At 39.9% G+C, this 24,906-nt stretch overlaps 2 protein-coding genes across 3 annotated transcripts; both read left to right on the top strand.

Annotated features, from left to right (window-relative positions):
- The first annotated feature begins 3,363 nt into the window (after positions 1-3,363).
- Positions 3,364-9,800, top strand: rab5if (RAB5 interacting factor). Its single transcript, XM_085394525.1, has 4 exons — positions 3,364-3,670; positions 4,744-4,847; positions 4,968-5,097; positions 8,361-9,800. Exons 1-4 carry the CDS (start codon positions 3,563-3,565, stop codon positions 8,400-8,402), a joined length of 384 nt encoding a protein of 127 aa, XP_085250651.1. The 5' UTR covers positions 3,364-3,562; the 3' UTR covers positions 8,403-9,800.
- A 1,529-nt stretch (positions 9,801-11,329) lies between these two features.
- Positions 11,330-20,038, top strand: dhx35 (DEAH-box helicase 35). Of its 2 annotated transcripts, XR_014909089.1 has the most exons (22): positions 11,330-11,389; positions 11,787-11,914; positions 12,026-12,118; positions 12,459-12,536; positions 12,683-12,787; positions 13,190-13,251; positions 13,492-13,561; positions 13,691-13,750; positions 14,278-14,390; positions 14,497-14,593; positions 14,717-14,875; positions 15,115-15,325; positions 15,466-15,590; positions 15,826-15,880; positions 16,044-16,234; positions 16,346-16,423; positions 16,533-16,662; positions 16,798-16,879; positions 17,013-17,084; positions 17,237-17,348; positions 18,386-19,762; positions 19,917-20,023. XR_014909089.1 is itself a non-coding variant. In XM_085394139.1 (21 exons), exons 1-21 carry the CDS (start codon positions 11,350-11,352, stop codon positions 18,422-18,424), a joined length of 2,100 nt encoding a protein of 699 aa, XP_085250265.1. In that variant the 5' UTR covers positions 11,330-11,349; the 3' UTR covers positions 18,425-20,038. The 2 variants fall into 2 exon arrangements, 1 of the variants encoding a protein (XP_085250265.1); XM_085394139.1 differs by having other exon boundaries at positions 18,386-20,038.
- The last annotated feature ends 4,868 nt before the right edge of the window (positions 20,039-24,906 follow it).

The following is a 24,906-nucleotide window of genomic DNA, read 5'->3' as shown; positions in this document are numbered from 1 at the left end:
TAAGCTTCAAATTAAACACGATGTCACATCCCCCACATCTTTCTGAATGAGTCACTGCTCAGTGGGTCAACTTAAAAGAGTCAAAGTGAAATTCTCTTAATGGTTTTCAATAGTGCAACAAATAAACTGTAGCTAACATTAGAGACCCATTAATAATATATTGGAGTCACTAGTCAGACACATTAATCAATTATTTTGCCAAACTGCTTTATTTGCAGTGACTACATTAGTTGTTCAGCTGACATACGTATAGAGGAGATGTTTAGGAGAGAGGGCAGTGCACTTGTTGACCACATTGTTTAACACAATCTTGGAGTGTGAGAGGATGCCGGAGTGCATGAGAAGACGTGTGATGAGACAGATTTTCAAGAATAAGGGTGATGTGCAGAGCTGTAGTAACTACAGAGCTGATGAGCCACAACATGAAGAAATGGTAAAGAGTTGCTGAAGCTAGGTTAAGAAGGTGATCAGTGAGCAGCAGTATGGTTTCATTCTGAGAAAGAGCTCCACAGGTACAATGCTTGCTTTGAGAGTGCTGATGGGGAAGTACAGAGAAAGTCAGAAGGAGCTGCACCACCTTTGTGGATGTAGACAAAACATAAGATAGGGTGCTGAGAGAGGGGCTGTGGTACTGAATGAGGGAGTCAGAACTGGCTGAGAAATACGTGAGGATGGTGCAGCACACGTATGGGGACAGTGAGACACTGCTATAATGTTCACAGACAACATTGTGATCTGTAGCGAGAGTAAGGAGCAGGTGGAGGAGAGCCTGGAGAGGTGGAGGTATGCTCTGGAAAAAAGAGGAATGAAATTCAAACAAGATAGAATACTTGTGCTAATGAGATAAAGGTGGGTGTAACAGTAATGATGCAAGGATCAGAGGTAGTGAAAGTGAAGGAGTTTAAATACAACCACCCAAACTAATACACAGTGCACAGGAGAGGTGAAGAAGAGAGTGCAGGCAGGGTGGAGTGGGTGGAGACAAGACTAGGGGTGATTTGTGACAGAAGGTTTGCAGCAAGAGTGAAAGAGAAGGTTTATAGTATGTTAGTGAGACCTGCTTTGGTGTAGGTTTGAAGACAGTGGCACTGACAACAAGGCAGGAAGAAGAGATGGAGGTGGGGGTGAGAAGGGAATGGGGTTGGACATGATGAATATGTCAGAGGGACAGCTCAGGTTGAGCTGTTCGGAGACAAAGTTGGAGAAGGCTTGGACATTTCCTGATTAGAAAGAGTGGATATAGGATGCAGGATGTGGAGTTCCAGGCTCGAAGAAAAGAGTAAGACCACAAAGATGTGTGGGTGTTGCCTAAGGACGGTAGAGATAGGGTGAAATGCAGGCAAAAGGAGCAGCCAAAAGAACAAGAAGAGGAATAAACTATTTTACACTGATTAATTTATTAATCGAATAAGTCAGTTTAGGTTAAACAATCACGATTACTGTAGTTATCATGGTATACGTTGGGGTTGCTATGAGATATGACTTGAACTCAATGGGGTGAAGCTCAATCAAAACAAATGAAGCCCTCTGCTGGACAGTATAGAGAAGTACCTCTATGACTGTCAGAGCAGCCAGTGAGAGAAGTAAGCAAGCATCCATTCATCAATTTGTCAGCTAAAAAACTCATATTACATCAGTTATTACAGTTAAGTCACACGTCTGTGAAGGTTCTCAGTCATCCAGGTCATCGTAGTCAAAGGAGCTTGCAAAGAAAAGCGTCTGGACTTCTTTATGCACAGGAGAACTAAAGAAGTCCAGACGCTTTTCTTTGCAAGCTCGTTAAGTCACACATTATTTCTGTGATTTCATTTTTTAATCAAAACATATAAATCTTGCAGCTTGCTTGTGGTAAATGCTATTTTAGGAAATCTCTGCATAGGCTATATATAACTATAGATCCCAAACTTTTTATTTAATGACCATTTTTTATGATGTATTATTTATATAACAAGCTGGTGCTAGAGAAGAAAAAAATCCAGGATTTCACATGAAAAAAAAAGACCAAAAACCCCCTCTTGTAATTATTTTGATACCTTGGAGAAGTCCTGACACAGCATGCAGGGAAACACCTTTCTCTGTTTTTATACATGCTCACATCCACTGAAGCGCTTTTGATGTTTTCTCACCACAAGACATGCAGAACACTGTCCTTATTACTATCCCTTAGTTTTGCAATATACTTCAGAGCTGCCACAGTTCTTCAGCAAACAAGAAAAAGCAGCGGTCTCACAGACCAAATGAAAGGTTGGCTTATTGAGATCAACAGATCAGTTGATTAGTCATTAGGTGCCGCTCCATGAGCTAACATGTGCTATTTGTGGAAGTCTCTGATGTGGAGATCTCTGAATAATCATAGGATTAAAGAAAATAACCATGGAACCTTTTTTATGCAGCTTACATAAAAATACACCTTTTTGGTCTTCATAGCTGCATGCCAGTAATTTATATACTCTGAATTTTTTGACTTTTTGTCAACATTACAACAGTGATTTTCAAGGAGGCGTATTTGTACTCTGGGGGTACTTCTGCAGTTTCAAAGATCCATCCACCCATTTTCTTCTGCGTATCTGAAGTATCCTACACAGGGTATTCCAGCTACAATTTTCCATTCCTCCTGGTGGCTTCCAAGGCTTTCCCAGGTCAGACGAGGACTATAATCTCTCTGGGGTGATCGTGACTCAAGACTTGGCAGTTCATCTTGTAATCGGAAGGTTGCTGGTCGCCCAGCTCCGACACTTCACCTGTTGCCTACTGGTGGTGGTCAGAGGGCCCGGTGGCGCCAGTGTCCAGCAGCCTCGCCTCTGTCAGTGCGCCCCAAGGCAGCTGTGGCTACAATGGAGCTTGCCATCACCAGTGTGTGAATGACTGAATGTAGTGTAAAGCGCTTTGGGGTCCTTAGGGACTAAGTAAAGTGCTATACAAATACAGGCCATTTACCATTTAGATTTCTTTTCTGATTTACTTTGAAAATAAAAATGACTAAACCAAGTCACTAAAACCAGATCTCAAAAACCAAAGGAGATAATAAATAAATGGTTGAAAGAATCAGCCCAGAATAATAGCTTAAGTTAGTTAATACTTCTTGTGCTCCAATGTCTAATCAGTGAGACTTTTACTTGGATAAACAAAAGGTAATAATAAGATAATTACATATACAGTTCTGGATAGCTTATCAATATAGATGGCAGATTTAACTGTAATAGAAATGGAGAAGCTGACTAAATATAATAGATGCCAATATATGTGTCAGTTTCTGAGTTTCACCATCAGAGGTCGCTGTGGAATTTATAGCGATTCTGAGGAATAGCGGCGCAGAAACGTCGCACTCTCTGATTGGCCGTCGCTGGCTGGGTTCAAACGATATTACGCATGCTCAGACTCCCTTTTACGGTTAGCTTCTGAAACCTGTCAGCTCAGCGAAGCGTAGATTTTCTTAATACCTTCAAATATTTCCCAGCACTTTCTGCCTCCGGTCGGAGAAGAATAGTGAAATCTACCTGTAGGTGTCACCGAGCTTGGAGTGTAACTTTTCCACGTGTGTCGCTGAAAGAAAGCGCAAAGAATGACGAGCATTTCAAAGCGGAAAGAAGAAAGTCATCTAGTGAATGGAGGTGTAAAGCAGTCCACATGGAGCAAAGCCTTCAACAGTAACGCTGTTTGGGAAGAGAAGGTCAGTCAGTTTGTCCTTTTTTGTTATGTTAGTGCTCTTGTTGTTAGTCGCCTCAAAGTTGTGAAAGCGTGTAATGTGGCAGTCATGGAGGTATGGCTGCGAAGGATTAATCTGGGCTAGCTGTCAGATCTAAAGGGAGTAGAGTTAATCGTCTTGGTGATTTAGCCCTACTTTCAGATATTGCTCTTGTTTGTGGTTATTCATAACGAATTTCATTGCCTAATAAATATTGTAAGCCTTTCAAAGTCTGACTGATATATTGGTTGGTCGATAATATCACTGACATGCCCCTATAAGAGAATTTATTTATACCACTAAAATGTATTTATTTTAGTGGTATACTCAGTACTGGATGCAGAACATGTAGCTGAGTATGTCAACATACAGTGCTGTATAGACAAAGGTAACCCGAGTAAATACAAAATGCAGGTTTTAAAAGATGAGTTCATTTATTAAAGTGGAAAAAATAATCCCCCCCCCCCCGGCTACATACCTAATAAGAATCTTGACAGTCTGGAAAGGTTTACAAAGCCATTTATAAGGCTTCGGGATGCCAGTGGACCACAGTGAGAGCCGTTATCCACAAATGGAGAGAACCTGTGGTGGCCCAGTGGTGAGCTTTCCCAGGAGTGCCGGACACAACTATTCCAAGAGTGCTTTGTCGACTCATCCAGGTGGACACAAAAGAACCCAGAACAACATCTAAAGAGCTTCTGGCCTCGCTTGCCTCAGTTAAGCACAATGTTCATGATTCCGCAACAAAAGACTGGTCAAAAATTGCATCTATTGGAGAGCTGCTGATTAAAAAGAACACAAAGGCTTGTCTCACATCTGCCAAAAAGCATCGTGATGATCTTCATGACTTGTGGGAAAATATTCTCTGAACTGATTAGACAAAAGTTGATTTTTTTTTTCTTTTTCCCCACAAAATCTGTTACAACTGGCATAAAACTGACAGGGCATTTCTTATAAACATCATACCAACAGTCAAACATGGTGGTGGTGGTGTGATGGTCTTGGGCTGTTTTGCTGTTTTAGGACCTGTTAAATAAAATGTTTGTTTTATTCCACAGGACGAGTTCTTAGATGTGATTTATTGGCTCCGACAAATTATTGCAATTGTCCTTGGTGTGATGTGGGGTGTAGCACCACTAAAAGGGTTTCTGGGAATAGCCATGTAAGTATTGTGTACAGCTTGTCTAAACCTTACATCTTTCACTGACCCTTTACATATCCTGTTGTACCAAAGGAAACACTGAAAAGCTAACATCTTTGTGTGTTTGTGTGCGCTTTTTAGATTCTGCATTATCAATGCTGGCGTCCTGTATGTATACTTCAGCAGCTTTCAGCAGATCGATGAGGAAGAGTATGGGGGCACGTGGGAACTCACCAAAGAAGGCTTCATGACATCTTTTGCCCTGTTTCTGGTGGGTTTAGTAATGTCTTTCAAAATGTATAAACTGTTGAAGTATAACAAAACTTCTTAGACTTTCAAAATAGGCTATTTTGGTTCCTGGTGTACATGCATGTAAATTCATGTTAGATGTCACATTGGGTTAAGCAAGGGTAGCACATTTGTAGTATGTTAGCAGTTCAAGGATGGCCCATTTACCTCTAGAGAGCTGTGTCAGTGGAGGCAGTGTACAAAGTATGTGCTGCTGTTGATCCGTCAGCCAGCCACAGAAATTCATGAAATTCAAACATACAAAGAGCTGAAGTGAAACGGAGTGTTAAAAGCAATGAAAAGCATCCACTGTCTGGGCTTTTCGTGCCGTTTTTATTGATCTTTGAAATTTTTTTTTGTGTTTCTTCCATTCCCAATGAACGTAACACTAAAATGCAAAACTGTTACAAATAGGATGAAAGATTAAATCTTTAGTGCAGTGGCACTTTGGTGTCGCTGGAATTTGTTGAAATGCATTATTGTAAATAAGTGTTCATCAAGCAATTACACTAACAGTGCCTGCAGTTAATGACTTTATCTTATATGATTAATATGTAGCTTGCAAAGACGAGCAATAAATATGTATTCATTAGTGAATAGTTTGATGTTCTTTGTCATCTTGCTATAAACAGTGATATGATAAATATAATAAAAATTAGGGCTGCTCAATTAATTGAATTTTAATCACGATTACGATCTGGGCTTTCAACGATCATTAAAAATGACTGAGCCGATTATTAGCCCCTCCCTCATTTATCCGCGACACCTTAAAGGCCGGTCCGTGAAAATATTGTCGGGCATAAACCGGTCCGTGGCGCAAAAAAGGTTGGAGACCGCTGATTAAGAGGACCCGAGGGAAGCTCGGAAAGCTAAGCAGAAGATATTTGGAGAGTGACTGCCGTTGGTTGAAAAGAGAGTTTAAAAAAAACAAACTTCAGTGGTGTTGCACACTATTTTATATTATTTTTTTAAAGTCATTGTTAACCCTTTAAAGCCGGTCAGAGCAGCACGCTCCGTTTTGCGTAACTATTGTTAAATCCCTGTAGAACCTGAACCGTGTAAGCTAGCGCAATAATTTGTTTTGCATATGAAACCGGAGGAGTTGTACTTACATCTTATGCCATCAGCTTGTCCTCGGTCACGGTTTCCTTCCACATATAGCTTTGCAAAAATTGCATAAAAAGCACTTGCAGGAACAAAAACATAATATTCCAGAAACAGGCTTTGCCGATCCATCAGCTGTTCGTAACACTTCCCACAGTGAAATGATGCACCTGCTGTTTTCTTTGCAAATTTGCATCATAGGATTGTTTTTTGTTTTTCCTGCAGTATATAAAAATTGCTGTATCTCCAAAATAAAACTATGAAGACACTCAAAATAAATTTCCTGTGGTGGGAAACTATTTTTTGCAACTTTATTGTATTTAAAGTTTTGAGGGATAAACCTCTTAAACTTCTCCAAGTAGAAATATATGTAAACAAAACAAAAACGATTTTCAATTTTTTTTGTAGTTTATTGCACTTTTTTGCAATTTATGTAATTACTATGGACTTAATGCATACATATTATTAAAATATGGGCTATAACAGTTGTATTGATGTATAGCAACTTGAAATGCTCCCACAAATGGCACTACAACATGTAAAAAAATAATATAAGCTCTGGTGGACTTGGTTCTATAGTAGGTCTTAAAGGGTTATATAAATATCGTCAAATAATCGTGATCTCAATTTCAGTGAAAATAATCGTGATTATCATTTTTGCCATAATCGAGCAGCCCTAATAAAAATAATATTTTGTTATATTTATTCTAATTTAAAACATCATAAATGAACATGTGTGTTTTTATACACGAGGAAGGCGACAGGCTTTTTCCACAGGCCTGTAGGGTGGATTTTTGCTACTACACATAATTATGTTAAATTCTTTTTAGTTTATTGCTTCTCAAACACAGATGAACACACAGAAGTACTTTTTCAATTCTAGACTGCCCAGGAGAAAGGAAACCTCTGAGTGAAATGCAGTGAAACTTTAAAAGTTTACAGTTGGTTGATTTTTAGATGAGGACCAGATGTTAAACTGCTACTACCAAAAACACCGTCACCTTAAACCTCCATATTCTCTTTTTTTCCTCCCCCTTCCCCCCCCCCCCCTCCCCTGAGTTTTTATTTCATTTACAGATTTTTGTGATCCATCAAATTTCAGCTCTTTGTCTAAAGCTTTTTAATTGTTTTCTTCTTATAGTATTTGATATTAATTTTCACCCTACTCTCTGACATGTTAGTTGATCAAATAAAAACAAACAAACAAAAACCTTCCAAATGCCAAGGAAGAAAATCCAGGGAAATATGTGCTCCTTAATAGGAATGGGTTTTTTTTGTTTTTTTTTCTCTAAATGCATTGTGAGATGTAGTTAAGGTGGTTTTGTAGATGTTTTTTCTGTTTTTGAAGAGCAAAAACCCCAAACAAACAAAGAAAAAATACCACCTCATTGAACTAGGTCCTTTTTAGATTAAATATCTGGCACTGTGGCTCTGAGTACAGACACTCAGGAGTGTAGCTTGATGTTGATGGTTGTTTGAATTCTCTAAAATATTTGCCTGTCCGACATCTGACAGCAGATTCATACGTGTGTGTAGAAACCACAGTTTTGCAGGCAGGGCAATGATGTGCTATTTATAGTTTCTCATATGCCAAGCACATGACATTCTTTCAAATGGTCCAAATCAGGTGACTGCATCACAAATATAATAGTTTCAATATGGAAACAAAGATTCTCATCCAACTTCATTGTGATATTCCCCCAGATATGCAGTAAATCCAAACGTGTTTACAAATAGCAAGTTTCTGTTAAAATTCAATCCAAATTTGTGATGGTTATGTTTTAATTCTGTGTATTAAGTTTCACAGCCCAGCAGGAAGTTTGTTTTGGAAAAAAAGAGAGCATATGTGCTGAGAACCATTACCAGAAAATTTTGGTTTGTTGCCAAAGTGCTTGCTCATAGGGGGTCATGTGATTGCTGGGTTTTTCTCTGTATTATTGTAGGGTCTACCTTACAACATAAATACATGTTCTTGTGAGAGATGAATATGATACAGTGTGAAGGTACCAAAAGTTCTGTATTACATCAGTGTTTTTAAGGCTATCTGATGGTTTTCTTCAGCTCAGTTTGAAATTTGTCAGGTCTGAGGCCCACGCTTTGATTGTCAGTGTAATCACATCTTTTTCTCTCTCTCTTGATCAGGTGGTGTGGATAATCTTTTACACAGCTCTACATTTTGACTGAGGAGGAATCTGTAAGACACTAAAAACATTGAACATTTCTGCTAAAGTAAATTGTCAAGATACAAGAACTCAGTGGTATGGGATTATCAGTGCTACTACATAAAGTATGGCTTCTCAGTGTGCAGTGCATCATGGGAATTGTCTTTGGAAGATCCAGGAAGAACACCGCAATGAAAATGTTCAAATACTGTCTTTTTTTTTTTTTTGAGTTTCTATTGAAGGCATATTTGATTCATTCATTTCCTTCAACACTTGTCTGTTAAAACACTAAAGGCACAGGAAACCATTTGGTTGAATCGGTATAAATTTTTATAAACAGTAGCTTGATGAGCGACATGAACATCGATTTCGGGGTGAAGCGGAAACGAATAGCGAGCATGGCCACTGTTCTCGCGGGTTATTGCTCACGGGCTGGCCAGTCAGGTGACAGGTGCAGGACAGTAAAAACAGCGTGTCATCATTTAGTCGAGAGGGTTCAATCAGTCCACGGTTGAATGTTAAATGTCTCCTTTTATTTCAGGGACAAAAATCCACCATACCGGATGAACAGAAGTACTAGTAAAAGATTCAATCTGTGGCTTCACTGTTAATCCCCCAATCTACCTTATGTATATTTGTCTCTTTCTTTTTTTTTTTTAAGATCTTAGCTGCCTTAAAGTACAGCATATTACAGCTTACTGTTATGGTTACCAGCTACAGTATATGTATGTCTGTATTTTGAAGGCTGGAGTTATGTTTTCTTGTGAAATAGAACTCCATCCCCCCCCTCAAGTGGATATAAACCTTCAATTTCTTAGTATTTCTAAAGATCTGCTGTCAAATTTAACGAATGTGAAAATTGTAGCTGGAGTCTAACTTTTAATATTGGAATAAATGCTGGTTGTAAGAGCGTGTATTGGCTAATATCCTATCTCAGTGTCACTAGTGTCAATGTGCTGCAGGAACAGATAACTATCAAATTTATCTCTCCATACATGTTCCTCAGTGGAAAAAGTGAGGAAACTTGCATGTTGTGGTCATATGCAGTTAACAGATTTAAGTCAAACCTGATCTGTTAGAATTATTTTAATTTAATGTCTTTGATCTGGAAGCTACGTATGAGAAAGTCTTAGTTCTTGTGTTGAAATTAATTTAAACTTGTCTGTAAAATGTCTGCATTGTCCCCTTTCTTAAATCCAGCTTGTATTATGCAGATTTATTTGTATTTATGCCTTGTTTGATTAAACATTTTTCAGTATTTTATCATGAAGAACTTCAAAAAAAAAAAAGCAGTTCATGCAAAGTTAATGCAATGGTACTGTTATATTAGATATGCAGCTGGTGTTTGAAAGGTTTGTATTTTCTGATCAAAATTTTGGGAATCATTAAACATGGGCTTTATTTGGCCTCCATTTTCAAAGAGGTGGTCTCTTGTTTATTGAATCTAAATTTAAAAAGTGATTGAATGAAAACTGAAACTGTCATTGGAAGAATATTTGTGAGTGTTTACTGTGACTGTTTTGTATGTATAGTTGCGAGAGGTAATGGCCACAAATTTTTATTTACCTGCGGTGTCTGCAGGAGGTCGAACAGCAGGTAGGCAGGGTGGGAGCAGTCTTTTACAATGTTTGGGCTCTGTGTAACGGTAGCGTGTGTTTAATGTTAAAGAGGCCGCCAGTGATTTTTTTTTTTTGATTTATTAATTTTTGGGCCGGTCTGGGTGTGACCTTCTGTAGAGCTACTGAGCAGTCAGCATCTCACACTGTGAGGCACCATGTTAACACACGGTCTATTGTGGAGTGGTAAAAGGTCACCAGCAGCTTTTCCTTGATCATTCCCAGACAGTGCAAATGTTGCTATGCCACAGTGTTGATTTCAAATTCAAATTTTATTTGTCATGTACACAGTCATACACAGTACGATATGCAGTGAATTTCTTAGACAACTGCTCGTGACCTAAAAAGAAAAGGCTATGAATAAGATAGGAAATAAATATGAAAATTAAAAAGGGTAAATTTAACTAGGAAGGAATAAGATAAAATATATAAATTAAAGTTAAAAAATAAAATAACTGCACAACAAAATACACAGTACACAGTATAGAACTATATAAGAATGTATGAAGAAATATAAATATATATATACACAATAACAGCAGCTGTACAAGTATTAACTGGAAATGAAGAATATAATGACCAGTGTTGTGCAATTCACATTATTTAGTGTCTTGTGCGGTGCAAATATGCCCTTGAGGCCTTGAGTTCCCCACCCCGGACATACATTAATAAATAAAAAGACTAGAACTAACACTGAAACTAATAAAAACTAAACTAAAGCTAAAAAATTTCAAAAAGTAAACTGAACAACTGAGCTTTATATCACACGCCCTACGATGTCACAATGATACCATAAAGTTTCACAAAATCACACGCTGCATGAATTCTGTGTTAACATGCTGTCTGCATCATCAGTTCTGCTCCAATCATATGGCTAGGAAAAAACTTTAGTTTCTATTGGATCATCTCCGAACTTTACATGAGCACTTTCTTTGTTTGAGCTTTTAAAACAATATCTCAATACAATATTATATGACTTCACAATGACACAAAGTGACACTAGATTTCCAAGTTAACAATGGTGGCATCAGCATAAAAAGCACAAAGTTTTTAAACAACCCTTCCCGTTTAGGGGGTTCATCTTGTTGAACCCGTGCCATGAAGGCGGGTCAGAAGCCAAAAGGGCTCCAAATTGGTGCTACCGAGATGTACCTAATAAAATGTCCAGTGTGCGTATATATTGAAATGTAGTATTTATGACGTATGTAATTAACAGCTTGAAAAGTCAGCGTAAACTTCCCCTTGCACCTGTTTTTGAACGAGCTGACATCGTTCATAAAAACGAAGGAAACAGAGCTTGTGACGTCATCCCCCGGCTATGCAAAGGGGGGGATATGTGACGTAGAAGCCAAGATGGCGGCTCCCCTCTCCACGATGAAATTTTGGAAGCCGGGTAAGTAGGAATAAAAGAGGATAGATTAGCTTGTTGGTGGTTTGTTTGGGTTTGTATTTGTTAGCGTGAGCTGCTAACGTCGACCAGCGAGTCTCGGTGCGGCTGCAGCGGCGTTCACGGCAGCTGCGTGATTTCTGCAGCCGGCGCAGATCAGCTCGGTTTAACTGCGCGGAATCAAACTATAACCTTCCAGAGGAAAACAGACACACGCACTGTGGAGCAGGGTACAATAACACACATGATGGAGTTTGTGTGCGCCGAAACCTTTCTTTTATCGCTCTGCCATGACATGTTCATTGCACCAAATCAAATCCTCCTAAGTCCCTTTTTCCTCAGCCTGCCTGCGTTTAAATAAAATATCTTATCTTCTCCTCCTTCACCATCTGCTCTGCTTCAGGCTCTGAGGCACCGGGGATCTCAGAGGAGCGGGAGCTGAACTCAGAGACCACCGGCTCCCCCATCATCTTCAACCCCCACACCGCACTCTCCATAGAGAAGCAGCGACAGAAACTCCCCGTTTTTAAGGTTTTTAAACCGCTTTTGCACCTGCTCTAATGTTACAGGGTTATTTTGTGATCCCCTGTGCTTGTTGTTTAATTGTTCATTAAGTGCTTCTCGTTACTGCTGCCCCTCCAGCACAGAAACAACATCTTGTACTTGGTTGAGAGCTTCCAGACTGTAATCATAGTTGGTGAGACTGGATGTGGGAAGACGACACAGATACCTCAGGTTAGTGTGATTTACTCCATGCAACATTTATGGCATAAAAGATGAATGACAAAAAACCGTTTTCTTGCATTTATGATAGCAGTCAGGAAAAAAAAAGGGGGGGGGGGGGGGGGGTGGTGGGGTACCTTCAAAGTCATGCTGCAGTGACTCACACCTTTTCATGTGGATTAACTCCCACAGCGGTTTAACATGACCTTGTTTTTTGGTGCTTTTTGGAGCCTCTTTTGAAAGCAAGTGTTTGGACCACATCAGCTAGAATGTAATTTATGCACAGTCCACTTTTCATGCTTCCCTCCTTTTTTGGATCTACCTTCTCTTTTTTTCATGTGATTTTCATCAGTACCTGCTGGAGGCTGGCTGGGCAGCGGAGGGGAAGGTGATTGGAGTGACACAGCCTCGACGTGTGGCTGCTATCTCTGTAAGAACCCCACTGATCTCCTCTTATTGCGCGGCTCCTTCGCTGTTTGCCAATGTCATTCCCTTCACAGCAGTTCAGCTCACACCGAAGGTCACACACATTCCTTAAACTCTGTATTTTCGCCCCTCTTTGTTTCCTGCTGATAGGTAGCTAACCGTGTGGCAGAGGAGAGAGGGGCCCTGCTGGGCCATGAGGTGGGCTACACTATTAGATTCGATGACTGTTCTGATCCCCACGCTACGAGGATCAAGGTATTTGCTTGTCAGTTGTGTTTGTGGCCTCAGCGATAAGCGTTTTACATGTGTGGTTGTTGGAAAGCCCAGTTCTGTTTGTGTGGGGGGGAAAAAATGTTTTAGAGGTCGTATTTGAGAAAAACAACTCAGACTTATCATCGGATGTGAATTGTGAATGTTTCTCAATATTTTAAGAGGCTAATTGGGGATCAGCCTCAGCAATACTGATATTTGGGGGGAAGTCCTAACACTAATATGTCATTATTTGGGGGAAAATATCTCATAATCTAAAGATAAGAAACCTTGTTTTCAGGAAAGTGTGTGGCTGTGATCACTGGATCTTTGTAACCCATGGGCAGAAATTTCATTGAATCTCTCTGTAAATGTCCTTCAGTGCTTAACTGCACCTGTGTGCTTCAGTTTCTAACAGATGGCATGCTGGTGCGAGAGATGATGTCTGATCCACTTCTGAAAAAGTACAGGTACATGATTGCAATAGAGCCATTAAGCAGTCCCTTTTCTCTGCATGGCAAATACGTTACTAGGGAGGCCGCATGTACAAAACCAGGACACAGAGTTGTCATGATGCTGGCCTGTGATCTTCACACTGAGATATCTGCTAAAAATCCTAACTCTTACATGTAAAGTTGTTTTTGTTATAAAGTATTAATTAATGTTTACTTTTTTGCAACTAATGTTCTTCATTGTACCCTCACCCAAAGTGTGTTGATGCTAGACGAGGCGCATGAGAGGACCCTCTATACAGACATAGCGATTGGTCTGCTAAAGAAGGTAATGCCCGCTGAAACGAATCTAAATTTTACGTTAATGTCACTCATTAATTTACAGCTGTTTAAGTAGGAGAGAAAGTTGTTGCTCATTCCTCTGACTTTCATCCGTTTCTCTCCGATTTTTCGGCAGATTCAGAAGAAGCGACGAGACCTGAGGCTGATTGTGGCCTCTGCCACTCTTGATGCCAAGGTGACTGAATCATTAAGATGAGCAGATTTGCTTGATTAGACAGAAAAGATAAACAAAAGACCGACAGAGGGAAAGCTGATGTCAGGTCAGATCACGTTGTACTGACATCTGCGATACCCTGATGATAGAAAGACACAATCAGGCCACGATTGTGCTAAGCATTACCCGAGTCAGCTGAAATGTCATATCAGATGTGTTCTGTACGTTCAGTTTAAAAAGGCTTTTATCTACACGTGCCATGTTTTTCAGCTAAACGGCGCTGGAAGTTGTGAACTTTCTCAAATGTCAGAGTGAGGGCACCAACTGTTTCTTTGGTTTGGTTAAAGTGAATCACACATTAAATTCAGTTTTAAATGTTTAATGTGTTAAATCTTTGCCAAGCCTGCCAGCTGTGGAAGCAGTGTAGTTGGCTTCTTTAATGTTAATGCAATTATAATGCCTCCATTCAAACGTGAGACAAATCAACTAGTGGTTAAATGCTTTATTAATGTCCATTTTATTAATTGAAATACGAATATTATGTGAAGAAATTCCATGACTTCTTCAACCTGAATGAGTCCGGCGATCCGAGCAAAGACACCTGTGGAATTCTGACAGTAGAGGGACGCTCTTACCCGGTGGATATCTTCTACACCGTCAGGTAGGCAACACACAGAATCCAAACTGAGCAAATAGTCTGTTATTTTTGCATATTCCTTTTTGTTGTTGTTGTTGTTTTTCCTGAGGTATGTTTGGTTTGCTTTCAGTCCTGTCCCAGATTATGTGAAAGCTACGGTGGAGACTGTGCTCAAGATTCACGAGACTGAGGATGATGGAGATGTCCTGGCTTTTCTCACTGGGCAGGTTAGCAGCCATATCATTTACTGACCTAGCTTTTATTCGACATCAGTGTGAAAACAGTAAAAACCAAATCATCCCATATACCAGGTTTCTTAATGGTTTCGATTGTTTTCTTTTTCACCTTAGGAGGAGGTGGAGAAGGTGGTGTCCCTGCTGCAGGATCAGGCCAGGACTCTGTCACGGTACGGCATGAAGAAGCACCTGAGAATTTTGCCCATGTATTCTGGTCTTCCTTACGCCGATCAGATGAAGGTCTTTGAGCGGGTGCCCTCTTCTGTTCGCAAGGTAAAAATCTTGTTTTTGTGTGTTTATATGGACAATCCAAGATGCAAGTCAGGCTGGATAATCATATCAACATTTTTAGTTAATGGATGAAATAACTGCCATTTTTGGCATATATTAACAATCTTTTACTGTTATGATGAATTTCTTGTAATGATAGAAATGGTACAGACTGGTGACGTATGAGCCAGCACAAGCAAATAAACCTTTATTAACACAATATCATTTAATTTTTCTTCCAGGTTGTGGTGGCCACTAATATAGCTGAGACCTCCATCACTATAAATGGAATTGTATTTGTCATTGACTGTGCGTTTGTGAAGCTGCGAGCCTATAATCCTTGCACTGCCATTGAATCGCTGGTGGTCACGCCCATCTCCAAGGCTTCAGCCAGTCAGAGGGCGGGGAGAGCTGGACGCAACCGACCTGGGAAATGCTTTCGACTGTACACGGGTATGTGTGAACCTCCAGCCATATGATACACGCAATGAACATATTTTTATTTACATTTTTGTTCATTATAACTCCCTTTCCCTGTCTTTTCTTGTCTGCATGTCTCCCTGTCCACTTTATCGCTGCTGTTCCTTTGTCAGAGGAGGACTTTGAGAAACTGCCGGCTTCCACTGTGCCAGAGATGCAGCGCTCCAATTTGGCCCCTGTCATCCTGCAGCTCAAAGCGTTGGGCATTGACAACGTGCTGCGGTTCAGCTTTCTCTCTGTGAGTGGCTCGCTTTGAATCCACAGAGTAGCTGTGATGTGTTCAGCCACTGTGAAAGGAATCGTAGTTTATATTTTTATTAGAAAGAGAAATGTGCATAGCAACTATAAAATGAATGCAGTTTGTGTTTTTAAAGATGTCATGGCCTCCTAAGAGTGCTAATTACCACTCCATTGTGTCGTTTAGAGTAAATATTGTGCTTAAAATTGCCTTTATTTTTATTATGATTTATTAGCCTCCTCCAGCTCAGACTATGGTTCAGGCACTGGAGCTTCTCTACGCTCTGGGAGGTAAGAAACAAGGTCCTTAAAAATTATGTGAAATAGTGGAAAAGCAAAGTTTGTCCTTCAACTATAGGACTAGCTTTCAAAATCCTGCACTCACAAGCTTCTTCGAGGTAAAATGTCCTCGTGCAAAATGCAGACTCGTCGCTAATTTTGTGTCTCTTGGCAGGTTTGGATCATTACGGCCGTTTGACTGATCCCATGGGTGTGCGGATGGCAGAGTTTCCCCTCAGCCCCATGTTTGCTAAGATGCTCCTAGAGTCGGGAAACTTTGGGTGCTCCAAAGAGATTGTTACCATAGCAGCAATGATGCAGATTCAGAATATATTTGTCGTGCCACCCAATCAGAAGAAAGCTGCTGTAAGTGGAAACCGGCCCTCAGACGGAGCATGTTGTATTTTTAGCAGAAATGCTAAGTCAGCAAAATAATTATCCTATTTATTTATTTATTTTTGTTATCTCTGCCTGCAGGCCCGCGAGCACAGGAAGTTTGCAGTCGCAGAAGGAGACCACCTCACCATGCTGAATGTGTATGAAGCATTCATTAAGGTATAGTTGTGAGCGCACGTATGCACATTCCTCAGACTGTGACCACGAACTTTGCCAAAGCCTGGAGTAAAGTCAACTCTGACCTTGTGTTTTTACTTCTTTCCGGCAGCACCAGAAGAGCTCCCAGTGGTGTCAGGAGCATTTTCTCAACTACAAGGGTCTGCTGCGAGCTGTGACTGTACGAGAGCAGCTCCGGCGCCTCATGAACAAGTTTAAAGTGCCGCGAACATCCAGTGAAGGTATGCGTTTTCTTTCTGGGCTTGTACCAGCCGAGTACACACATTCAGTCCAAGACACATTCTGACTTGTTAGGCACGAAGTCTCCTGTTTTTAAGCTGTTTCACCGTAATCTTCTTGATGTGTGTCTCGCACAGGTGATCCAGATGTGATCTTGAAGTGCATTGTCTCTGGATTTTTTGCTAATGCAGCTCGCATTCACCATTCTGGTTCCTACCGGTAAGGACAAACGTCTGTCACTTTATTAGATGTCTCAGTTTTCCCACCTGAGGGGTTTTAACAGTTTTCATGTTTTGTTTTGTTTTTTACAAAAACCACTTGGTGCACTCCGTCATTCTTTTTCCTTTGCCAGGACTTTACGAGACGATCGTGAGCTTCACATCCACCCAAACTCTGTGCTGTACGGAGAGAAACCTCCAAAGTGGTCAGTGTTCATTCTTTGAGCTGCTGAAGTGTCAGTAATGATCTTAAGGCTTTGCAGAGAACTGAAATGCCTAACTGTTTCTAAAAGCATCTTTTATTTGGACATGTTTGAGAGAAACATGCTGTAAACATTTCTGTGTTGCATTCTTTCAGGGTTGTCTTCAATGAAGTGGTGCAGACATCAAAATACTACATGCGTGACGTGACTGCTGTTGAGTCGTCTTGGCTGGTTGAGTTGGCCCCTCACTTTTACAAGCAAGCCAAGGTATGTCAAACAATTAAAGCTGACCAGCTTATTATTTGTTATTAATCTCAAATATATATTGTGCAATAATTGTTGTGTTTTGTTTTTAATCTCAGTTCCAAAAGAGTTGCGATGCTGTGTAAAAATGTAAATAAAAATGATGCGCAAATCTCGCAAACCCATATTTTATTCACAAGAGAACATAGGAAGTATCAAATGTTTAAACAGTGGCTCATTTTGAATTTGTTGGCAGTAACGTGTCTCAAAAAACTGCGATGGCGTAACAAAAAGCTGGAAAAGTAAGGGGGTATTGAAAAGAAATGGCTGGTGGAATATTTTGCAAGTAATTAAGTGAACTGGGACTGGGATTGTAGAGTTTCAGAATAATGGTCTTCAACATAAAATTGCAAATAATTTGATTCATCATCATCCATAGAACAAACGATTCTGTAGAACACAACTGTTAATCTTGACGTAGCATTTTCAGTGGGAGAAACATTTAGTCTCTCATCTAAGTGACTTCTATTCAATTCAGTTCTATTCAATTTTATTTGTACAGCGCCAAATCACAACAACAGGCAGTTTATATTGTAAGATAGATCCTACAACCCAACAATCATATGACTCCCCTATGACAATCATATTACTCAACAATCCATCCAAAGTCCATCAGCTGGTCTCCTCAGCTCATAGATGGTTACATACTGTTAAAAGCAGCGGGGATGCCACGCAGTGGTAAATGTGGGCTCTTTCTAACTTTTCTCAGACATGTTGGTGCTATGACATTCAAAACAACCCTTTTTTTTTCTTAAGAAAAAAACTTTTTATTTTTATTTCTACGTTCCATCTGATTTGAAGAAAGATGTGAAAATCACTGCATTTTGTTTTTATTTACATTTTACATAGTTTAACAACTTATTTGGAATTTGGGGTTGTATGGAGACAGTCTGTGAACAAGCTCACAGCTTCTGTATTTTTTGATTTTGTTTTATTATTATTATTATTATTATTATTATTATTATTATTATTTTTTTTTTTTATTTTTTTGTGTCTTTTAGCATGGCTCGCTGGCCAGCAAGAGATCCAGGGTCCTCTAAATCTCCTCATCACTTCACCACGATAAAAGAGGAAGAATAATTTACCACTGTGCCCCTTCTCCATTTCACTGTATATAAAGATGTAATATATATATGTATATTTATTGTCCACCTGCACAACCCCATCTACACTATGTGGCCATGCTACACTGGGATTCAGCGGTATAATTTAAATGTTGATGTAAACATTTAAACTTGCTCCATTTGAGTGTGTCTCGGTTTTGGCTGTGCTGTAGTGTATATTCAGTCTATGAGAGTAAATGCTAATGAATGTGAAATGAGTCTAGGCTGAGCCTGACCCAGTGTCCATTCTGGGACGGTCATGTAGTTCATTCATATATATATGTGTGTGTGTGTATATATATAATCATAGCAGGCTCAGGTCCAGGGAAGGGCTTCGGTGCCACAGGCCTGTCCACACCTGGTCCCAGGCTGCATTTTTTTTTTAAAGTGCTATATTTTGTTTCCTGTTGCCGATGGATGATAGAACCTGGTCTGTGAGGGCGTGTCCTTTAAGAGCATGGTTTTTGTTTGTTTGTAGTTATTTTGCTTTCCCCACAAACTGGGTGCCTTTTATGTTTAAATTAGTTTACTTAACCTCAGATTTAATTTTGATGTCTTATAAATTTCTTTTCCTTCATACAGAATGTAGTGGTATATATTTCCAACACATCTACAGCATACCAAAACTCATGATTTTGTTCAGTCAACCTGAGATCCTCCAATAATGATACTGTGAAGGGATAGCATTACTTTTGGATCCTCGTTTTACACTCTTACCGCTCGACTACAGTATAGCTCAGACATAGTGGCCTTGTCACCACTTTGTGCCAGTTTATTTTGACAGTGTGTTTTGCATTTCATTTTGAAATGTAATTGTAGATGTAAGGGGGGGGAAAATTACACCCAAACATTGTAAACAAAAAGCTGTGAAACTAAAACAAATGAAGTGCCATTTGTTCCTGTGATGATGTAAAGTGCATCCAAAGCCTCAAAAGACACTGTAGCAAACATCTGACTTCTTCTTATGGTTTCATAGTTTTAACAAGTTCATTTGTTTGTTTTTGTGTCCATGAGTATTGTCTAAGCAGCTGTTTAGTAAAAGGGTTTTTACATTCCACATGTATGGATTCATGAGTTTGTCTTTTTGTTTTCCTTCAGAGGTGTTTGGCCCTGAAAGCTTCAGTGAGCTGTATAATAAAGGTTTTGATATTATACTCTGCTGGCATCAAACCAGTACAGTTACTCCTGCCACCAAATTTTACATCTACATGCCTGTTTTTTCTTCTTCTTTTTTTAGGTTATAACTGTAGATGCAAACAAAACACCAAACAGTAGGTAGGCAAACAAATTCAAATTAGATGACTACGATTAAAAGTATCTCTGCATGCTAAGTTGTGCTCTGATGTAGACCTGTACATTTAAGATCACCTCGTAGACTTGTTGCAGATGAAAATATTTGAGGTGACTTGTTCTCTCTTATTTTGTGCAGACACTGAGTATGTATGCAGCCAAAGCAGTAATCTGTAGACCCGTGTAACAGCTTACCTCTGAGATACAACCTGCCACCTGCCATCTCTTCCTCCCATCATCAAATAAAGCCTTACTGTCATACACTTAAGTGCTGAGTGTCATTTGCTGTGCTCACTTAACTCTTTAAAGCCAAGTGCATTATATTTGATATATAATTTTTTTTGAGACTTTTACATCATCAGCATATTGGGTTTTTTATTTTTTTTGTCCCTTCCCGAAAAACCAAAATAAATGTCACATTAAATTTATAAGGAATAAATTACCCCCAAAATAGCCTGATGTAGCATATATGTAAATTAATGTCTTTATATAGACTTTTAAATTTCAACAGAAGTTTCAATAAATACTATTTTCAGAAAATTTGAATTTTATAAATTATTTAATGTTTCAGGCTTTAGAAGGTTAACTGGTGTTCTTGCAGTACATGTGTCCGCCGGGGGGTGTCACCATTGCACCGCAAACAGTGCCGCCGAGGCACAATTATTCAGAAGCTCATCAGTAAGTGCAGAGGCATTTATCAGTGTCTGTATGTGTATTTGTTCCGCTTGTGGTACGTGCGTGTGCTGTAAGCGGCTGCTTTTGCTGTGACAACTTGCTTTGTGGATCATTTGGAGGTGCGGTCTGATGAGCGCCTGGGCCCTAGCTGCAGTAATCTGTGTACACAATCGGAAATGTAGACACTGCATGAGTATATTTAAGCGCATTTGGCACAGATGTAAGTTTTGTTTAACTGAGACTTTTCTGTTTGGTTTATTTATTTATTTTTTAAATGCTCTTTTTTTCTTTAAGCTTTCCTCCAACTTCTAGGAGTGTGCAGCAAATGCTCTTTGGGCCACATGTTACTAGATACTACAAAACAATCCAAACAGCATGTCGCAACCTTATTTTTTGATATATGTGTTGCATACAAAATTTTACAATACACACAAACAACAAACCAATCAAACAAAAATAACAAAACTCTTTGGAGTTCCTAGTGAGGGTGGAAAGGTCCAGGGGTTCAAATAATGTGAATTATTTGAAGAACAAACTTCTAACACCAATAATTGTATGTCTTTTGAAAGCTACTTGGAACAAGAGGGATATGGGTTTAAGGTAGCCAGGTCTCGCATACAAAGGCTAGCTGAATGGCAGGTGAGCGTTTTACAGGTGCTTCAGTGTACGGCACACACCTGACATGCAGGCTGAGCAGCAGGCGCCATCTTTACGTGCATTTCTACCAAACTCACTGCATCAATTATCTACTGAATATCTACTGAGTGCTTCCCCAGACTGTGCCCCAACACAGACAAGGTATAAAGTTAAGATGTTGTGTACAGCATGGACGCTTTATTGCTCATTGAACTATTTTGCCTTTAAGCTGTTAGCTAGTAATGTAGCTGGCTAGATTTATGGCAATGCTTACATAAAGTGATGCTTTTAGTCTGATGCTGCTGATGTTAACTGACGGATTTAAGATGAGACGATAATGTTAACTTTCAGGCGGTAGCTTGTGCCAGGGCAAACTTTATGAAGGAGTCCTAATTAAACAAACAATAACAAGAGTCCCAAAATTACAGGCCTGAGGAGTAAAAGTTTCTTTTCTTTTTTACCTTTCTGTGAGTTCGGTTGGGGTTGAAAGCCTGATTTTTTGCTTAAAGTCTTGAGGCTAACCTGTGCTGCACATTTATTATTAGTTAATGCAGGTGGTTGTGGTTTGATAACAAAATGAAGCATGCTGAGAAAGAGTTGGAGTTTACAGTAGAAATGAAAGCAAGGAAGAAAGCTTACATACTTGCTGTAGCAGCCAGTAGCCAGCCTAAATAAAGAGGGGGGGTTGGTGCAATCACAATAAGACAATATTTTAAATGAGAATTTCAAATAATGCATATGATGTCTCAGTCTCCACAGAGATGGCCAGCATTTACACTGCACATGTCTTTTTAAAGCGAATACTTTCTCAGTCTATAAATGGATCAATTTTACCTTAGTTATATAACGCCAGTGCACAACAACAGTCATTTCAAGCCACTTTACATTGTAATTCCCTAGTATAAGAGGGATTTAATATGATCAATATGATTTATTAATCATTGTTAGAAGCTGGAAGAAAGGCCAGAATTTTAGCCCTTAGTTGACCATTCGACCAAATATTTCCATAAATTACTGCAACTGTATAATTTCCATTACCTCCTGTTATTCATTTTTTAAAATTCAGATTGCTTTCATTTGTTTTTCTTGCCTCTGTTAACCCACCTGTGCTCTTTCATAGCCATTTCTGTTGTTATCTAGTGATGCCAGGTTATGTGGTCATTTGAGTGTCTTTTAAAACACTAAATGCACTGCAATGCAATGCACCTATAACATAGTTTGCTCAGTCGCATTGTCACAAAGGCACTGCTGATGCATCTTATGCATTTGGTGTGCTCTTTGTTTTAAGGATCTTCGGTGGTACGGCGCATTAAGCTATGGTGTTTCTGTCTCACTGTCAGCTGACGGGAATGATGAATTTCTCAACCTGACATCTTCGTGGAGGACAAAAACAAGTAAGAGATGAAAGGCTACATTACTACACGTGTTTTTCAGTTCCACTCAGTTGCCCATTAGTGTTGTATAACCACATACATGTTAGCTGACAGCCGGAGGTATCAGTGATTAATAGCATGCATGTGACTCGGACGAGGCAGCAGTTTTGAACAGGTTGTGCGTATGTGGTTGAGCGTTCCTCGCCATATTTCAGCACTGTCAAAAAATCATTGACATGTTCCATCCAATTCAAAGAATGTTTAACTGTTTTAAAGCGCTTGATGGGAAAGCAAGCCATGTGTGACTTGTAATTACCCCCTGTTCAAAGTTTAGACGTGTTTTGAAAGAAAACATTGTGGTTAATATTTCCCCACTTAATTGGTAATGAGTGCTTTTTTACAGCTTTTGCAAGATTTTGTTTGTCAGAGGGGTTCGCAGTGTACTAAGATTAGGTTTATGATTAGAAATGTGATGATGTTACTATTTTACCTATTTACTGTGTGGCTTGACCAAAAATTGGGAAATACATTCTTGTTTGTTATTTGAGTCTGTTAAGATTTTTCTCAGTAAATGTTCTTAAACATTAACAATTTCATGATACTTACACAGTTAAAAAGTTTAATCCGCTTAGAGGTTGATGCTCATTGTGTCACGGTCCGCTGTGACAGACCGTGTGGAGAGTGCGTGGAGGACTCAGGTGCGGACACGAGTGACACGGGAGTAAACTTTAAACAAAAGCGAGCCTTTTATTGTGGCTGGTAACGCAAGAGAAACAAACAAGAATAAGGGCAGCTCAAAAGCAATAACTAAACAGAAACATAAACTGGGAATGAACTAAGGTAAGGCTATGAATACAACAGACCGGGCATGGAAACATGGAGGGTGGGAACACAGACGACGCGACACAGACTGTATGAAACACAGAGACTAAATACACATGAGGGATGATCAGGGGAAGTGGATGCACACGGGGAACACAGGTGACACTGATAATCATAACAAGACACAGCAGGAGTGAACGTAACACTGATGGGAGATGGGCAAAGTAAAACAGGAAGTACACAGAGGTTCAAACAGGAGGAGAGAGAGCACGGGGAGAACGCAGACATAACGGGCTGGGGAAAACATAGAATAAAACACAAAGAGAGACGAGGGCTCATAAATACACAGAGGGGCACACAGGGGGTGAGAGTCACGAAGGGAAAACACATAAGGAACAACGTAACAGATCAACCCAGGAAGCATGGCCTAAATAAAGAACAAAATACAAAAATACATGAAAACTAAGAATACTGGGCCCACATGGCCCAGGACCATGACACATTGCTGTCATTACCTTGATAATAAGGCTATTTAAAAAAGGGAACGCTTCTATAGTTGGTGCATTTAAAAAGAGTGCAACATAAGATGGTAATTAGTGTACTTGTGCAGAGAGATAGGAATTTTTGCAATCATGTGCAAAATCTTGAAGAATAATCTGTTAAACTACTAGCACCTATTTTATCTGACCATATTCATTAGAAGAAATAACATGTTCTGGGATATATGTATGCGATTATCTCTCTGAATATTTTTTATAGCATCAGAGGCTTTATTTCCAAGCAGCTGTATGCATGGGCGAAAAAAAGAAGCCTTCAAGCACAGGAGGAATTTTTACATTTGGGAGGGAGGATGCAATCAGTAGCGTGGGACTTGCAGAGGCCTCCTCGGGTGACAAATTGAAAGTGTCTCGGTCTAGTTTATAGCCCTGATCAGGTCAAACGAAAAATATTGGAGGTCTGGGTGAGGAGACAGGCCCGCCTGGTGCAGATAAATGGACTGATCATTTCTTATTGAGAAACAATTCCTAAAAGGTAGTTTACTGTGTGACTGGCGAAGCGGCGAGCGGAGAGCAGAACACGCACCCACTGCTCCCTCCCTGACCCTTCCTCCACTGCCGGAATTAAATGGATAGAGAGAACGCGTGTTTCTGATGGCACTCCTCCGCCAGAGAGACACTCCATTTGTTATGAAGTAGGGGTTCTGATGAAGTGCAGGGAGCTCCTTTTTCTTTTTTCCTCCTTTTTTCCTCCTTCCTTTCTCAGGCACTACAAGGCCGGCCTTCAGTCTGCTTCACATGAAATGGATGGAAGGAGCCGATTGAATTTTACACTCCCCTGGTCATGATTAATGTGTTTGGTGAGGACTGTCTTGGCAGTGAAACGGCTTTACCACTAGCTGGTGCTCAAGCTCCTTCATGGCTGTAGTCTGATAAGTTTGCACAGTGGTACTGTAGGGGTGGGGGGAGGCTGTTAAAGCGGGGCAGTTTTGTTGAAGAAACTGGTCTTCACATAGCCAGCAACCCTTTTAACTCATCTCCCCTTGTGTTAATAGAAAATCTCTTGCCTACGCTCGCTTGTTATTACTTCACGGTCAGTTTCTCAGTGTGCTCTCTAACCCGTGTT

The sequence above is a fragment of the Rhamphochromis longiceps genome, linkage group LG20 (assembly GCF_057381845.1).
Source record: "Rhamphochromis longiceps isolate RC_006_pf linkage group LG20, R_longiceps_female_GT1.1, whole genome shotgun sequence".
Classification (NCBI taxonomy): domain Eukaryota; kingdom Metazoa; phylum Chordata; class Actinopteri; order Cichliformes; family Cichlidae; genus Rhamphochromis; species Rhamphochromis longiceps.
This window is presented reverse-complemented; position numbering and strand designations above follow the sequence as displayed.